The sequence below is a fragment of the Mustela lutreola genome, chromosome 12 (genome assembly GCF_030435805.1).
Source record: "Mustela lutreola isolate mMusLut2 chromosome 12, mMusLut2.pri, whole genome shotgun sequence".
NCBI classification, from domain to species: Eukaryota; Metazoa; Chordata; class Mammalia; order Carnivora; family Mustelidae; genus Mustela; species Mustela lutreola.
In genome coordinates this window covers 35,395,126-35,413,100 of record NC_081301.1, presented here as the reverse complement: position 1 = coordinate 35,413,100, position 17,975 = coordinate 35,395,126, and the positions used below count along the sequence as shown (strand labels likewise).

Below are 17,975 nucleotides of genomic sequence, written 5' to 3'. Positions count from 1 at the left end.
AGCCAATGTCAGAAAAATTACTGCCTCTGTTCTCTCTAGGATTTTTATGGTTTCAGGTCTAACATTTAGGTCTTTAGTCCAATTTTTAATTTGTTTTTGTGTATTGTTTAAAAAACTGGCCCAGTTTCTTTCTATTGCATGTTGCTGTCCACTTTTCTCAACACCATTTGTTGAAGGGACTGTCTTTTTCCGATTGGATATTCTTTCCTTTGTTGTCAAAGATCAATTGCCATATAACTGTGGGTTTACTTCTAGATTTTCTGTTCATTGATCTATGTGTCTATTTTTGTGCCAGTACTGTATTGTTTTGATTATACATCTTTGTAATATAACTTGAAGTCTAGAATTAGGATGCCTCCAGCTCTGCTTTGCTTTTTCCAGATTGTCTTGGCTATTCAGGGTCTTTTGTGTTTCCATAAGCATTTTGGGATTATCTAGTTCTGTGAAAAATGCTGTTGGTATTTTGATAGGGATTGCATTAAATGTGTAGATTGCTTTAGTATTTGTTCTTTCAGTCCATGAGTGGGGAATGTCTTTCCATTTCTTTGTGTCATCTTCCATTTCTTCCTTTTATAGTTTTCAGAGTATAGGTCTTTTACCTCTTTGGTTTGGTTTATTCCTAGACATCTTGTGATTTTTGGTGTAATTATAAATGGGATTATTTTCTTAATTCTCTTTCTGCTATTTCATTATTGGTGTGTAGAAATGCAACAGATTTCTGTAAATTGATTTTGTATACTGGGACTTTATTGATTTTGTGTATCAGTTCTAGCAGTTTGTTGGCAGAGTCTTTCTGGCCTTTTTTTTTTTTCCTCATCTTTTATGTATAGCATAGAAGCATGTCATCTGTAAATAGTGAAAGTTTTCTTCTTCCTTACTGATTTGGATGCCTTTTATTTCCTTCTATTGTCTGATTGTTGTGTCTAGGACTCCCAGTACTATGTTGAATAAAAGTGGTGAGAATGATCATCCTTCTCTTGTTCCTGACCTTAGGGGGAAAGGTCTCAGTTTTCCCCTTTTGAAGATGATGTTAGCTATGGGTTTTTCATATATGGCCATTACTATGTTGAGGTATGTTCCCTCTAAACATTTGTTGAGGGTTTTTCTCATGAATGGATGTTATACTTTGTCAAAAGCTGTTTCTGCATCTATTGAAATGAACATATGGTTCTTACCATTTCTTTTAGTGATGTGATGTATCATGTTGATTGATGTATGAATATTGAACCACCCTTGCAACCCAGGAGTAAATCCCACTTAATCATGGTGTGTGATTTTTTAAATGTATTGTTGGATTAGGTTGCTAGTATTTTGTTGAGGGTTTTTGCATCTATGTTCATCACTGTAGTTCTCTTTTTGTGATATCTTTATCTGGTTTTGGTATCTGGGTAGTGCTGGCCTCATAGAATGAATTTGGAAGTTTTCCTTCCTTCTCTATTTTTTGGTATAGAGTAAGTATTAACTCCTTTTTAAATGTTTGATAGAAATTGCCTATGAAGCCACCTGGTCCTGGACTGTTGTTTTTTGGGAGTTTTTAAGTTACTGATTCAGTTTCTTTGCCAGTAATCAGTCTGTTAAAATTTTCTATTTCTTCCTATTTCAGTTTTGGTAGGTATTTGTTTCTAGGAATTTATCCATTTCTTCTGGGTTGTCCAGTTTGTTGACATCATTTTTCATAATATTCTCATAATGGTTTGTATTACTGTGATGTTATTATTACTTATTCTCTCTCTCTAGCTCCTGGTTTTATTGATCGGTTGTATTGGTTTCCGGTTTTTTGTTTATTTTAGTTTCTATATAACTTATTTCTGCTCTAATTCATATTATTTCCTTCCCTCTGTTGGTTTGAGGTTTTAATTGTTCTTTTTCTTGCTCCTTTAGGTATAAGGCTATTTATTTGAAATTTCTCCTGCTTCTTAAGGTAGGCTTGTATCGCTGTAAATTTTCCTCTTAGAACCACTTCTACTGTGTCCCAAAGGTTTTGGACCACTGTGTTTTCATTTTCATTTGTTTCCATGTACTTTTTAAATTTCTTCTTTTATTTCCTGATTGACCCATTTATTTTTAGTAGCATATAACTTAAGCTTCATGTATTTGTGGTCTTTCTGGATTTTTTCTTGTCATTAACTTCTAGTATCATAGCATTGGGTGAGAAAAGACATATGGTATGAGTTCAGTCTTTTTAAATTTGTTGAAGCTTGTTTTGTGGCCTGATATGTGATCTATTCTGGAGAGTGTTCCATCTGCCCTTGAAAAGAATGTATTGTGATGTTTTATGATGGAATGTTCTCAATATATTTGTTAAATTCATCTGGTCCAGTGTGTCATCAAAGCTATTGTTTCTTTGTTGATCTTCTGTTTAGAGGATCTGTTGATGTCAGTGGGGTGTTAAAATCCCTTACTTTGTGTTATTATCAATTAGTTCCTTTATGTTTGTTACTATTATATGTATTTGGGTGCTCCCAGGTTGGGGGAATAAATATTTACAATTGTTTTATCTTCTTGTTGGATTGAACCCTTTATTATTAAATAGTGTCCTTCTTAGTCTCTTGTTACAGTCTTTATTTTAAAGTCTGTTTTATCCAATATAAGTATTGGCCTTTCTTTTGTCTTTCTATCTTTCTTTTGGCATCCATTTGTATGATAAATATTTCTCCATACCCTCACTTTCAATCTGCAGGTGTCTTTAGATCTAAAACAAGTCTCTTACAGGCAGTATACAGATGAGTTGTTTTCTTATCGGTTCTGTCAGCCTATTCTTTGATTGGAGCATTTAGCTCATTTATATGCAAAGTAATTATTGATTGCTGTGTACTTATTGCCATTGTATTACTTGTTTTGTGGTGCTTTCTGAAGATTTCCTTGATCCTTTCTTGTCTTTCTCTCTTCAATGGTTAGCTGGTTTTCTTTAATGATGTATTTGGATTTCTTTGTCTTTATTCTTTGCATATTTATTAGTAGATTTTGAATTGTGGTTACTATTAGGTTTGTATATAACATCATCTCTATATAACAGTCTATATTAACTTGTCTGTCATTTAAGCTTGAACTTATTCTCCTTCCCACATTTTAGGTATATGGTGTCATATACCTTTTATTTTGTGAGTTCTTTGATTTTTTTACAGAAATATTCCTTTTTTATATTATGTATATCCTACCTTCATACTACAATTTTTGGTCTTTATACTCAAAAAATACTCTTTAATATTTCTTATAGGGCTCTTTTAGTTCTTGTTTGTCTGGGAAGCGCTGTCTCTCCTTCTGTTCTGAATGGTAGCCTTGCTGGATAGAGTATTCTTGACCGCAGGTTTTTCCCATTCAGCACTTTGAACATATCATGCCACTCCTTTCTGGCTTGGAAAGTTTCTGGTAAAAAAAATCCACTGATAACCTTATGAGGTTTCTTTTGTCTGTAACTCTCTTCTTTTGTCTTGCAACTTTTAATTTTTTTTTCTTTATCACTGTGTCTTGCCATTTTAATTACAGTGTGTCTTGGTGTGGATCTGCCTTTATTGATTTTGTTGGGGGTTCTCTGTGCCTCCTGGATCTGGTTATCTGTTTCCTCCCCCAGACTGAAGAAATTTTCAGCTGTTATTTCTTCAAATAGATTCCGTGACCCCTTTTTCTCTCTTCTTCTAGGACTCCCATAACATGAATATTATTATGTTATGGAGTCACTGAGTTCCCTAAGTCTTTTCTCATTTTGTCTAATTCTCTTTTCTCTTTTTTGTTCAGGATTATTACTTTCCATTATTCTGTCTTCTAGGTCATTAATTCATTCCTCTGCTTCTTTCAGCCTGTTGTTTTTTCTTTCAAGTGGGTTTTTCATTTCATTTATTGAGCCCTTTATCTCTGTGTTATTCCTTACTCTGTGTTAAGTGTCTCACTGATGTCCTCCACTCTTTTGTCAAGTCCAGTGAGTATCCATATGATCATCGCTTTAAATTCTCCATTGGCATGTTACAACATCAGTTGTTGTATCTATTTTGCTTAGATCTCTTAGGCATGGCCTTGTCCTATTCTTTCATTTGGGACATATTTCTCTGTCTTCTCATTTTGTCTAAGACTCTATGTGTTAAGAAAGTCAACCACATCCCCTGTTCTTGAGGGTAATGGCTTTATGAAGAAGTTCTGTAGTGCCCTGTAGTGTCTCCTATTCCTCAGGGCCTGGTGCTTCTTTATCCTTCAGGCCAGTCATCAGCAGAGGATCTCTGCTTGTTGTGGACAGTGCTTGGTCCTGGCCTGAATGTGGTGCTTTTTACCTAGATGTAATCTGGTCTGTTAGTGAAATGAGACCTAGCACCACTGCTACTAGAACCTAGGCTCTCCAAAATCCCACATGAGGAGATGCAGTGTTACTGGGGTTTGGGCTAGTCTTCTGGAGGAGGGTGCCTGCCACACTGGGACTCAAACAGCTGTGCCCAGAAGGGGCAGTTCTACCAGAACATGATGGTGTGGGGCTTGGTTTAAGCAAGTAAAGTAGTGAGTGTTGGTGCTGCACTGTTTCCCAAAGGTGGCCCTGTGGTTTTGCTGAGAAGCAGGGGAGGGAAATGACACATTCCAGTTCCTTTTTTCCCTGGAGGGGTCTCTCGGTGAATGCCATCTCTCTGGGACACATTCTGAGATGAATGAATAACCGCCCTACTATGTGCCCCGGGTACTCTTCAGATTGCCATTTCCACACTGTATATCTGCAACTGTTTGCCCTGCCTTCTTTTCAAAACCAGCCCCAATGTCTTCTGAGCTCTCGCAAAGCCAAGCACACTGACCTTTAAAACTCCAGGCTTTAAGCCCCACTGGTTCCAAGAACTCGTGAAAATCAGGCCCTCTCACTTTCCAAGCCAATTGCTATGGGGATTTGTTTTCCCCATGAACTCCCCTGTATACTAGTTTGTCTCTCACCTTCCTTTGCAACTGTGGCTGCCTCCCCACCACAGGGGCTACAATCCATTTCTCTCCCAATCCATGTCTCTGCACTTCCTGCCTTCTTCTCTACTTTTAGTTTTAGAGTTTGTTCTGCTAGTCTTCAGATCAATTTCCAGAGTATTTAGAATGGTCTAATAGTTATCTAGTGTGTGTGTGGGTTGAAGTGAGCCTAGGGTCCTCCTACTCTATCACCATCTTCCCCAATGGCTCCTCATCTTTTTCAACTAAAGACCAGCACTTACCAAGCATCTATTGTATACCAGACACTGAAATACCAAAATGAATTAAGAAGACCTCTGTCCTAAAGAGTACAGTCGACAGGTAAAGAGCCATGGTAAAGCTCCTTGATGACACACTGTGATTAGGGGCCCAGAAGTGTAGCTGATGCAGCCTGGGGGAAGCCTGGGAAAGCCTCTAGAAGATGTGATACTCAGCTAAGAAGATGAGAAGGAGATTGCCAGCAAGGTTGATAGCAGAGGGTGGTGTTGGTGAAGGCAGGGAGAACAATAGGAGCAAAGATCTTGGCCACTAGAAATGAGAAAATAGTGTGATGTCTCTTGGGAGCTACAGCAATTCTATAAGACTTAAACAGAAAGTGCAAGGCACAGAATGGTAGCAGACAAGATGAGAGAAATGGATGTATTCTCTTTATTAGCTATTTATGCCTGATAGTAATAGAAATTTTCTTCTACTTATCTACCTCCATATTAGGGATTGGACATGAGAAATCTCTAGAAATGCAAATTCAGTTTTGTGCGAAGTTTTTTGTTTAGGGGCTTCTTCCTCTGCAGTTTCCTCATGAGCTCAGAGTACAATGGACCTAGACTTAATGATGGGTTTCTGTATATGGTGGCCAGAGGGCAGGAGTCCCGCTGACTGTCTTAGGTTTAGGCTTCTAGAACAGTTTTCCCTAGCTGCCTTAGAGACCTGAATAGGACATATCCTTTCCTAGTGAAGAATGTTGTGGAGAATAAGCAGTTGCATCTCCATCCTTAAAACCTGTTGCAGTAAGGAGTGAAGGAAAGATTCTCACACATACTAAGAGAAATGACAAAGATAATTGGTCATCCATCTGGCAAAGTATATACATGAAAACTTAGCCTAAAAAGTTCCTATAGGGGACGCCTGGGTGGCTCAGTTGGTTAAGCAGCTGCCTTCAGTTCGGGTCATGATCCCAACGTCCTGGGATCGAGTCCTACGTCGGGCTCCTTGCTCAGTGGGGAGCCTGCTTCTGCCTCTGCCTGCCATTCTGTCTGCCTGTGCTCGCTCGCTCTCCCTCTCTCTCTCTCTGATAAATAAATAAAATCTTAAAAAAAAAAAAAAAAGTTCCTATAGAAGGAAGTCAAGATGCTGGGCATAAGAAATAAACTGATAAGATGATATAGTTGTGTTGGGAGGTGACTTGAAGGCTGTTTTGTTATTTGTTCATTTGTTTTCTCTGTTAGCTAACCCTTCTTTTTTTTTTAAGATTTTATTTATTTATTTGACAGAGAGAGATCACAAGTAGGCATAGAGGCAGGCAGAGAGAGAGAGAGGAGGAAGCAGGCTCCCTGCTGAGCAGAGAGCCCGACACGGGACTCGATCCCAGGACCCTGAGATCATGATCTGAGCCGAAGGCAGCGGCTTAACCCACTGAGCCACCCAGGTGCCCCTAGCTAACCCTTCTGAATAAGGTTGTTTTTCTCTTACAATAAAACAATAAAATACCAAAGTGGGAAGGTCATGCTGGGTATAGTACAAAACCAATATAAAAAGAAAAGATCAGGGCGCCTGGGTGGCTCAGTGGGTTAAGCCTCTGCCTTTGGCTCAGGTCATGATCCCAGGGTCCTGGGATCGAGCCCCACATCGAGCTCTCTGCTCCACAGGGAGCCGGCTTCCCTTTCTCTCTGCCTATTTGTGACCTCTCTCTCTGTCAAATAAATAAATGAAATCTTTGTTAAAAAAAATATGTGTGTGTGTATTATACACACACACACACACACACATATATATATATATATACTATATGTATAAAAAGAAAAGATTGAGTGTGCCTGGGTGGCTTAGTTGGTTAAGCGACTGCCTTTGGCTCAGGTCATGATCCCAGGGTTTCAGGATCAAGTCCCACATTGGGCTCCCAGCTCTATGGAGAGTCTGCTTCTCCCTCTGACCTTCTCCCCTCTCACACAAATTTTCTGCATCGTAACAAATGATAAACTGGAAAAACATCACAGAGAAAGGGCTGATATCCTTAGAGTATAAAGAGTCCCTACAAATCAACAGGAAAAAATCAACAATCTAATATCCTCTGACCAAACAGAGAAGGTACAGGGAGCTATGAGTCTGCAGGAGCTGGGAGTCACTAGATGGAGGGATCTTAGGTTTCTGAGTCATTCTGTGGAAATCCACTTGCTGAACACACAAATGGATTGTATTTGAACTTCTGTTATATTAAAGTACTGATACTTTGGAGGTTGTAGTCACTAGAGAGAATTACTCTATAAAAGCTTTATTTCAAATGTTTAATAACTATTTGTTTTTCTATGTTTATATCTTTGGTTCATTTTTCTATTAGTTTTTTTTTTTTTTTATTTTTGCCCATTTCTGTATTAGGTTGTCGATGAAGGTTGCTCTTGAGAAGCTTTCATAGGCCAGGTTTAAGAGTGACATTTACCTTTACTTCTAACCACACTCTCCTGTTAGAATTCAATCATTTGGCCACAACTTTTGCCAGGGAGTCTGGGATATATAATGTAGATGTGTGCCCAGGAAGAAAATTAAAATGAACTTGATGAACATCCAGCCAAATGTACCACCATGCTTCACCTTTCTTATTTTAAGAGAAATGCAAATTAAATTAAAACTACAACTATACACCATTTTCCATCTATCAGATTGGCAAAGGTAAAAAGTAACGTAATGTAAGGAAACAGGCACTCTCCTGCAAGAAGGGGGTTGAAGGAAGGGTTGGTACATCCCTTTTGTCTAAGCCTATCAAAAGTTTAAATGCACATACTCTTGACTCAGCATATATAAATATTTATACTTACATAAAAGATCTTGGGAAGACTAAACAAAAAATTGACAATAGCAGCTGTTTCTGGGAAGTTAGTGGGGGCAGCTGGGATGGAAGAGTAAGAGGCAGACTTATTTTGCACCATATTTAATTTTCTCTCTTTCCGGTTTCACCATGGGCTTGTGTTATCTGTTCAAAAAATAATTGGTTAAAAAATAAAAGTTGGGGGCGCCTGGGTGGCTCAGTGGGTTAAGCCTCTGCCTTCGGCTCAGGTCATGATCCCAGGGTCCTGGGATCGAGTCCCGCATTGGGCCCTCTGCTCAGCAGGGAGCCTGCTTCTCCTCATCTCTCTCTCTGTCTGTCTCTCTGCCTATTTGTGATCTCTCTCTCTGTCAAATAAATAAATAAAATCTTAAAAAAAAAAAAAAAAGTTGTGTTCATTCATCAAATATCTACTGATTACCAGCCATCTTTCTAAAGGACACAATGATAAGCAAGACAGAATCCCTGCCCTGATCATGTTCAATTTACTCCCTGAATTCTCAAATTTCCAATTGATCTTATTTCTCTATACACAACTTCATAAAGTTTTTCCTTCCACAATTACCAAATGCCTCCTGATATTCTTGGTTCTCATCCCTTCCATGTTAATAGATAATGAAGTTCTAAATATTCTTCTCCATTATTTTTTTTCAAATGTCTTACATTTCCAAAAAATCATAACTACATGCATTCTAATTTTAAATCCCATCAGGAAAGGCGGCCATATGTTAGTAGTGATGGAGCTGGTGGTCATTTCAGAGCAGGAGACTTAACCCTAAAGAGATTAGAGGTCATTTCCTTTGAAATCAAAATAATGCTAGCTGATATATTCCTCTCCTTTTATTGTACAGACTAACATTTGTGTTTCCTGTTATTTCAAGGCCCAGTGAAACCTCAACATTTTAATAGGTCTCCTTATAGAAAGTTATAAATGCCAATGTAGAAATGAAAGAGCAGAAAAGTCGAAAGAAGAGCTATCATCCCCAGCCCCTCCAAGGAAGTTCAGGAATTAAGAATGAGGCAAGGTCCTGACATTACTAGGAAGACCCAGCTTTGTGGGGTGGCATTGTCTCTGTGATTCACAACCAGCCAGTGGCAGGTCCTCAGCCTATAAGCACAGAAGCCTGAGTTTTTCAGCTCATACTGTGAAGCCTTCTCTTTAGACAGACTCAGTAAAACCCAAGCTGGAAATTAAACCCCAGAAAATGCTTCTTTTATTATTGACTAAAAGGCCTCTAGCGTCAGACCCCAACCCACCTGATGAGCCCTCATATCCTGCCACTTCTGTCCCTGTGAACTTGGCTCCTACCCTCAGGGTCACCTCCCCTTTCCCCCAGCACCGTAGTCACACCACACCTTTGCTCTTGCGGCTTCCTCAGCCAGGCAGGCCAGTGTGGCCCTCCTTATCCCCCAGGTGACAACCAGGACACCACCTGTTCCGGCTGCTTTCTCCAGGCTCCTGAATCAGAATGACTCATTCCCACGGGCATTTTGTATAGAACCTACTTGCTCACTTCATATGCATGCTTGACTCTCCTACTCTATATAAGCTCTCGGGGATAGGGACTCTTTCAGACTTCCCTCTTGCTTTTTCTCAACCTCTTGCCCCTTGTCAGTGCCTTAGCGGCCCCATCATCACCCACCCCCACCTGCAGCACTGGCTGATGGTACCACATTTGTGTTTTTCAGATGCATACCCAGACCACAAGTCTGCCTGACAACTTTTGATAAATTTGGATGTAGCCAATATGAGTGTTTGCCAAGACAGCTCACTTGTGACCAGGTTCGCGATCCTGTTTGTGACACAAACCACGTGGAACATGGCAATCTCTGCACTTTGTACCAGAGGGGGCAAAGCCTCTTATACAAAGGCCCTTGCCAGGTACAGTTGATTGGCTGACAAACCCAAGCATAAAATCAGTTGATGGTCTTTCACAGATGAAGCAACAGTTAAGACCACTTGGGGGTCTTCTATGAATCCTATCAAATCTAGAGAATTAAAATGAGCCATCCCAGGCCTGGCTTTTTCTTCCTAACTCTGGAGGGCTGTCCTACTCCTTTTGGTACCTTTGGGCATCTAGTGGACAAGCAAGAGCAGAGTGGCCTCATGCCAACCACCATTAGGAAAATAATGTAAAGTTACACACCCTGGGGTGCATCAGTACCATTTTCACTTCCCCTTCTGTGGCCCTCATTAGCATAGGGTCCAGGAAGAATGCAAGTTAAAACCACCAAGAAAAGAGTGCTTTCCCACTCTTTCCACTGAAGTCCCACTCATAGAAGAGTGAGTGAAAATTTCTTGAATACTTGGTGTCTTTTTACATCAGTTTATCTTGAAGCCTTTTGCATTTCGTGTCCAGAAAATACCCCCAAGGACAACCACACACACACACACACACACACACCCTGCAGGGCCCCCACTCACGGCCAACTAACACCTGACATGATTGCTTCTCATTTCCTGGTCTTCACCAGCAGGAGAATGCCTTCAGCATGTCTCCCTAGGTCTGTTATCCCTCAGAGCTTGTGTTCCAAGTGCATTGATACCATCTACTCTGAATTCCCAGTCTTCCCTTCCTATCTGTTCCCTCCTACTGGCTGCAAGTTTTCTCTTACTTAGCCTAACCTATCTGATGGGTCCAGAGTCTCCACCCCACTGAGCTCTCCACTCTTCCCTCCCCCTATCCCTACCCAGCATGAAATGATAAGGCTTCTGAATTTGCATGGAGATTGATCTTGTTTTCATCAAACAGGTAGGTACTTCGGGAATGATAGAAGTCTGGGATGGGGGAAGGAGTATCTCATATCAGTTCACAAGGAATGAGCACCCAAGTCCCAGAGAGGATCAGCAAAGTAATCATTTCAGTTCATCTTGGGACAGCCCTATTGACCCCACCCCCAACCCAAAGTTTAGCTGACCTTAGGAGCTTAATTAAGAGGGTCCAGGAGGGCGCCTGGGTGGCTCAGTGGGTTAAGCTGCTGCCTTCGGCTCAGGTCATGATCTCAGGGTCCTGGGATCGAGTCCCACATCGGGCTCTCTGCTCAGCAGGGAGTCTGCTCCCCTCCCTCTCTCTCTCTGCCAGCCTCTCTACCTACCTGTGATCTCTCTCTGTCAAATAAATAAATAAAATCTTTAAAAAAAAAAAAAAAAAAAGAGGGTCCAGGAATTTATACCTGTATCTTTTTTTCCTTTGTTTTGTGCTCTTGGTTAGGAAAAGTGTACTACAGAGGTTTATAGGCTAAATGTGCTTTGCTTGTCATCAGCCCTTCTGCAGAGCCGCGGAGCCCATCTGCGGGCACAATGGGGAGACCTACAGTAGCGTGTGTGCCGCTTACTCCGATCGCGCAGCTGTGGATTACTATGGGCCCTGCCAGGCAGTTGGGGTCCTCTCAGAGGACAGTTCTGTCGCTGAGTGTGCTGCAGTCAAGTGTCCTTCCCTCTCTGCAACTGAGTGCAAACCCATCATCCCACCAGGTAGGCTGGCAGTATTTGGGGTGGGATTGGACAAACAGACTTACCCACCTTCAGGGAGTAAGTCACTCAGAAAGAGAGTTGACTCATTTACTTAAACTTTTCAAAAAGTCTTGACTTGGAGCTCCTGGGTAGCTCCATCAGGTAAGCATCCAAGTCTTGATTATGGCCCAGGTCATGATCTTGGGGTTGTGAGATCAAACCCTGGCTCAGGCTCCAGTGCTTGATGCAGAGTCTACTTGAGATGCTCTTTCTCCTTCTCCATCTGCCCTTCCCCTGCTCGTGATCTCTCTTTCTCTCTTTCTAAATAAATAAAATCTTAAGAAAAAACAGTTTTGGCTCTACCTGATGCTGATTAGATGCATTACTCTGGGTCCCCCTTAAAAAGCTCTAGATTAATTTAGACATCATCTTGTCCATGGGATTTAAAACAATATAGCAAGGGTGCCGAGCTCAGTCAAAAGAGCATGCAACTCTTGGTCTCAGATTTGTGAGTCTGAGCCCCACATTGGGTGTAGAGATTACTTAAAAATAAATCAGCTTAAATAAATAAATAAATAAAACAATATGGCAAATGTTTTCAGGCAAAATCACACCAAACACCAATATATAAATAGATAAAGCGATAGGGCGCCTGGGTGGCTCAATGGGTTAAGCCTCTGCCTTCAGCTTAGGTCATGATCCCAGGGTCCTGGGATCGAGCCCCGCATCGGGCTCTCTGCTCAGCGGGGAACCTGCTTCCTCCTCTCTCTCTGCCTGCCTCTCTGCCTGCTTGTGATCTCTGTCTGTCAAATAAATAAATAAAATCTTTAAAAAAAAATTTTAAATAAATAAATAAATAGATAAAGTGACATTTCATTACTAAAATTATGGTTAGTAGCTCAAATGTGTAAAGTTTACTCATCATAAAGGTAATAAAGAACTAGTAGTTAATGAATAAAGAGTAAGTAATTAATGAATGAATAATTGAAGTACTTTTGAGGAACACAAACATTTGCAATTCAGAGAAATGTAAGATATTGGTCTTAGATTGGCCTTAGCATCTAGTTGCCTATAATCAAGAAAGTCTTGTTTCATACAGAGTGTTATAAGAATAATGGTTTTTTTTTTTAAAGAAGATTTTACTTATTTATTTGACAGAGAGAGAGTACAAACAGGGGGAGTGGCAGGGAGAGGGAGAAGCAGACTCCCACAGAGTAGGGAGCCCAAAGTAGGGCTTGATCCCAGGACTCTGGGATCATGACCTGAGCCGAAGGCAGACAGTTAACTACCTGAGCCACCGAGGTGCCCCAGTAGTAAGTTTTCTTAAACTACTTACCATAGAGCGTAGTACTTTTCAGTTAAGCAGAGATAAGAGACAAGACTTGATCCAGTGTCTGCACGGAGTCTCACAAGTTCATTCATCCACCCCTGGATTCATCAAGTGTTTCTTGAGCTTCTACTGTTTGCCAGAGACTCTTCTAGACACTGGGGCATAGCAGTGAGCAAAAAAAACAAAGCCTCTTTCTTTCTGAAGACCATGTTCTCATATTTTGTCATCATTTTTAACAGCTTTAAATATAATTTTTAAGGTTAAATTTGAACCAAACACTCATGGAATCCCTAAAACATCTGCTCCCTTGTTTTGCAGACAGGAAATCAAAGGCACAGGAAAGCACTTCCCTGGGATCACAGTGAGTTCTGAGGCAGGGCAGGGTCCAGGCCCCACACCTCGTGAAAGGCGAGCTCTCTCTCCTGCCTCATACCATCACAGGTTGCCCTGAGAAGTGGTAAAGGATGAAGGCAAGGGTGGTGGAAGGATTTGGGTAAATGTATAGATAATAAGATCCCAGCTGGTGAGGGAACATATCTAAAAGTACATCAGGGAGGATAGCTACAACTCTCCTAGCACAAAATGAAGGGTTGCTTATTTCACTGGCTATTTTGATTTCTAATTTTCTAATTCTGAACATGCATAAAATGGTTTCTGTTATACAGGTGCTTGTTGCCCATTATGTGCTGGAATGTTAAGAGTTTTATTTGACAAAGAAAAACTGGATACTATTGCAAAGGTAAATCGCTTTATGTGCCACATACTGTTGAAACCTTATTGATAAACTTCTCAGTAATCCACAGAATAGAATGTGTTGTCCCATTTATAGAGGAAGAAAGTAATTCACAGAAAAGCAGATTGCCTGACACTGTATAGCTCATTACTAGTAGAACTCAGGGTGTCTGGCCCCCAATCCCGTGCTCCTTTCCCCTGCACTCTGGCTGTTTGGTGACCTTGTTATGCACAGCACAGCCTGACCTGCCTTAGAAGAGGCCCCTGGCTTACATAGTATGTTGAGTCAGGACTGGAGGCAGAACCAGGCAGCCAGAGACTGGTAGATGCCTATATGGTTTCAAGGCTGCCTGCCCTCATAGTCCCCATTCCTCCCACCCCCAGGCGGGGGGGTTGGGGGGAGGTGCTTCCAGAGCCCACCACCTTCCCGTGTCTGCTTTGCCCCTTTCCCTTCAATGTACCATCACTTCTGCTCCACTTCTGAGGACACAGGGTTCCAGAAATGTAGCAGCCAACACTACCACTACCGAAAATTATCCCGTTTGGATTCAAACAACTGTATATTTATAGGAAGACTTTAATCATTTTCCTGTGGCTCCCAACTCAGAACAGTGCCTTAAAGGGGAGTAGGGGCTTTGGGTTAAAGTGTTTATCTTGAGCTACAAAGCTCTGGAGTCAGACAAAAGCCCTCTGGAATGGACTCTGTAGATTTCGAATTTAGCCAGAAGGGGCTTTTGGGGGCCCCATACTTGGGAGTCCCAATAGGCAAAATAGCAAGGCAGCCTCAGCAGTAATAAGGAATTCCTCTTTTATGCAGGTAATGGAATTTATTTTCTCTTCCCAGGTAACAAACAAAAAGCCAATAACAGTTCTGGAAATACTTCAGAAAATCCGCATGCACGTGTCTGTTCCGCAGTGTGACGTATTTGGATACTTCAGTATTGAATCCGAGATAGTGATCCTGATCATTCCTGTCGATCATTATCCAAAAGCTTTGCAGGTGGGGTTCAGCGCGCCTTGTGCAGCCTTCTTGTTTAGAGGATTTAGGAGAGGGAGGAAGTAGAGGCATTTGGAAAGTTAGGTAGGGCAGGAGCAGGAAAAACAAGGGCAGTCTGGGAAGGTGTCCCAGGTGACCGCAGCCAGGCTCATCTCTGACAGCAGAATGTGAAGGAGTGGGAGAGCCGAAATGCTGAGGGGCCACTCAGAGCGCGCACACACAGAGGGCTTCTACTTACGTATGGATGAGGCAGCTGAAGCCCAGGGAGGGCTGTGCAGCTGAAGCCCAGCTGGTGCAGGTCGTGCAGTGACACAGCCCTAGACGAGGACACCGGCCACATGAGGGCTGTGCTCCCACTTGGGAGGAGAAGCCCACCGGGCCTGGTCTTATGGACTCCATTTTTCTTCCTCATATTCTAGAGGTGATCCTCACTGCTATGGGCCCAAGTGTCAGCATCAGAACAGTGGGGGCTCCAGTGAGGGGAGTGAATACAAGCGGTTTGTAAATGGCCAGTCAGGAAGCTGAGTAAACCCCATTGCTGTCCTCTGGGATGGGTAAGGAAGCACTGAAAGTCCATTGCCTGGGACTATGTCTAACTGTGGGAAGGTAATGTCTGAACGTGGCTGAGTGGTAAGGGCAGTGGCATTGTGCATCATTTCTTTTCTGATTTAATTTCCCTCGGTGCTATTACTATTGGTATAATTAAGACTATATTAAAATGTTACTTTGGCTCAGAAAAGGAAAGAGAAAGTATATTCTCTGCTGGGATATATGCGGATTGTGTCTGACTTGACCCTTTCACAGGTTCTGTGGTTGTAGATTTTAAAATCTGATTCTCCTTTCCCAGATTGAGGCCTGCAATAAAGAAGCAGAGAAGATTGAATCCCTCATCAACTCCGACAGCCCCACTCTGGCGTCCCACGTCCCTCTGTCTGCCCTCATCATTTCCCAGGTACAGGTCTCAAGCAGTGTGCCATCGGCTGGTATCAAGGCCAGAGCCCCCTGGCCCTCCTGCCTCGTCCTCCTCAGTCTGAGCCCTGCTTTGCACATGGTCTGGACACGTATCTGACTTCCCATGAAAAGTGCAAAATGTTCCTCCATCAAGTTTTTCTACATTGTGAGAGACATGCAGGACTCCTGGTTTGTAGTTGAATAGTGGCCAAGGAAAAGCACTTGTCACCTCTGTTCACCACACAGTATTTTTTTTTTAATCTGCCAATATTAGGGGGTTTGTTTTATTACAAATGTCAAAATATGTTCTTCCAAATACTAATGAAAAGAGGATGTCTTCTTTTGGTGGATCACTGCCTTACACTTTATACTTTGCTCATTAGATGGGTCATCCCACACTGTAAAACAAATTAGGAACCATTGGTTAAGTGAGATGATCACTTTTTAGAAAGATAACTCACTTTACTATAAGCTTCCCACCCAGAAACTTCATTTCGGAGTTCCTTTAAATACTAAGGTGTCCCTAGTGTGTGTGTGTTTACAGATAATTACCTACTCTATCTAGAAGCTAGGGGTCACTGTGAAGAGCCATTTTAGAGTGTGAAATAAAGATAATGCATCTTTGGAATTATCATATAAATCATCAGGCAAAATTAATTTTCAGAAATTTAATTCAGGAACCCATCTATTATGTTAAGCAAAGCTTGCTAAGGAAGTGGCATTTATGAGATACATTGTACACAATAGGCTGAGTGATTACTAATGTGTGTATGACTTTGTGAAAGGGAGAAATTATACCACATCAAAGCAGATTGCATTATGCCTTGTTTTATTAACCGATATATATTGTTCGGTATTCATCCGAGTTAAACTTAAGAGTTTTTAAATATCAATCTTTAAACCAATTGCTGCTACTTATATACTTGCCAAAAAGTGAAATAATTAGTAGTGTAAATAATACATGATATTTCTATTTTATTATGAAGAAGGTAAATAGCCATATTTGTAAAATGACAATCATGTGTGTTAACCCAGTACTTTCCGTTCATGAAGACGCATTGCTTTTTGTGATATGCACAGTGTGGGTAAGTGTTCTGTCTGACTTTCTTTTTTGATATAGAATTATAAAGACTTGTGGTTTATATATTTAAATATGTCAATCTAAGTATAAAAGTGTTTGCATGTTGTCTAAGCAATTGAATACTTTGAATGTGTTTCACAGTTTGAAATAAGCTATTCAATGTAATGCCTCCTGTTGGTATGCACCTAAACTTAGATGTTACATGAAGTATTTTTTTCAGTATTATATGTACCCTTTGAAATATGTAGGGATATGTTCATTATACCAAAATATGTTTAAAAGTGGGCACTTAAAGCTTTCAGAATATTTCAGTGCTGATGTAGCATGTTTGTTGCAATTGCTTTTTCTATATAAATGTCTTCAATGCAATATACTGGAAAGCTTTTCTATTTTAATAAAAATAATTTTATATGATTATGTGTACTTCCAAGCAGTGTGGACATTTAAAATGAAACCACTGACCACTCTTAGGTAAGCTATGTCCTTTGCTCTGGAAAAAGAAACCGTGGGGGTTTTATTATTCCAAGCCAAGGGCCCCGGGAAAGCGGGGCAGCTGGAATGGAGCTGGTCAGACCAGATGGAGGCTTGAGCAGAGGGCATATGGTGGCCAGAAGTCAAGTACAAAGACCCCAGCTTTAGGCCCTCCAAGACCTCCAGACAAGACAGTCCAGCACACTGCCTTGGGCCCAGTGTTGCAGTTCCAGGGCACACCCTGAGGCAGAGAGTACTCTGGGCTGTGGAAACAGAGAGCCTGTTGATTAGAGCCTGAGAGGATCTGTCAGTCAGCTGAGGCTAAGGCCCCAAACCTCCATGGCTGACAACAAAAGAGGCTCACACTTTACTCCATCCCATGTTTACTGTGTGTCAGCTACACTCCTGCTTTATACCGTCTTCACTCAAGGACCCCTTCCAGTGTCCTCACAGAGTGGGAGGAAAGAGGCTGGAGCTCTGAGGAGCTACTCAGAACTTGCTCTTGGGCTGTTGGTCCTCACAGGGTCGACGGCGCAGGTGCTGTTAAGGCCCAGACTGAGGACGGATGCCTGCCCAGTTCCTGGAGAGGCCGCTGGGGTCATCACTTCTGCCACCACAGATTCACATCCAGCTATGACAGATTCCTGTGCAGGAACTAGGAGACCCATTGGTGTTTTACCTGGAGGCATGGCTGGCTGACTTGATCTCCAGCCCAGACCACGCCATAATTCTGAAAATGGAGTGGCTGAGCCAGGTCCTGCCAACAGTGGACATACTTTACTCTGGAGACTGAGCTGGAATCACCGTCTTTGGTCAACCCTGTGTACAAAATTAGGTGGAGAGCATACCCCTGAGCCCGCATGGGGGCACCAGGAACATGGTGCCCGAGATATGTGTGTACACAGAGGAAAGAGCACATGAGGACAAAGGAAGATGGGAGCTGTCTGCAAGCTAAGGAAAAAGGCCTCAGAAGAAACCAACCCTGCTGACATCTTG

At 41.7% G+C, this 17,975-nt stretch overlaps 1 protein-coding gene across 2 annotated transcripts in view; it reads left to right on the top strand.

The window, feature by feature from the left end:
- The window catches only part of RECK (reversion inducing cysteine rich protein with kazal motifs), a 75,790-nt gene extending 58,868 nt beyond the window's left edge, over positions 1 to 16,922 (top strand). For both annotated transcript variants that reach the window (XM_059142550.1, XM_059142551.1), the window contains 5 exons: positions 9,653 to 9,845; positions 11,228 to 11,438; positions 13,413 to 13,486; positions 14,324 to 14,479; positions 15,324 to 16,922. In XM_059142550.1, coding sequence (XP_058998533.1) covers positions 9,653 to 9,845; positions 11,228 to 11,438; positions 13,413 to 13,486; positions 14,324 to 14,479; positions 15,324 to 15,545 — 856 coding nt within the window. In that variant the 3' untranslated portion in view covers positions 15,546 to 16,922. The remainder of the gene's footprint in view (positions 1 to 9,652; positions 9,846 to 11,227; positions 11,439 to 13,412; positions 13,487 to 14,323; positions 14,480 to 15,323) is intronic.
- The last annotated feature ends 1,053 nt before the right edge of the window (positions 16,923 to 17,975 follow it).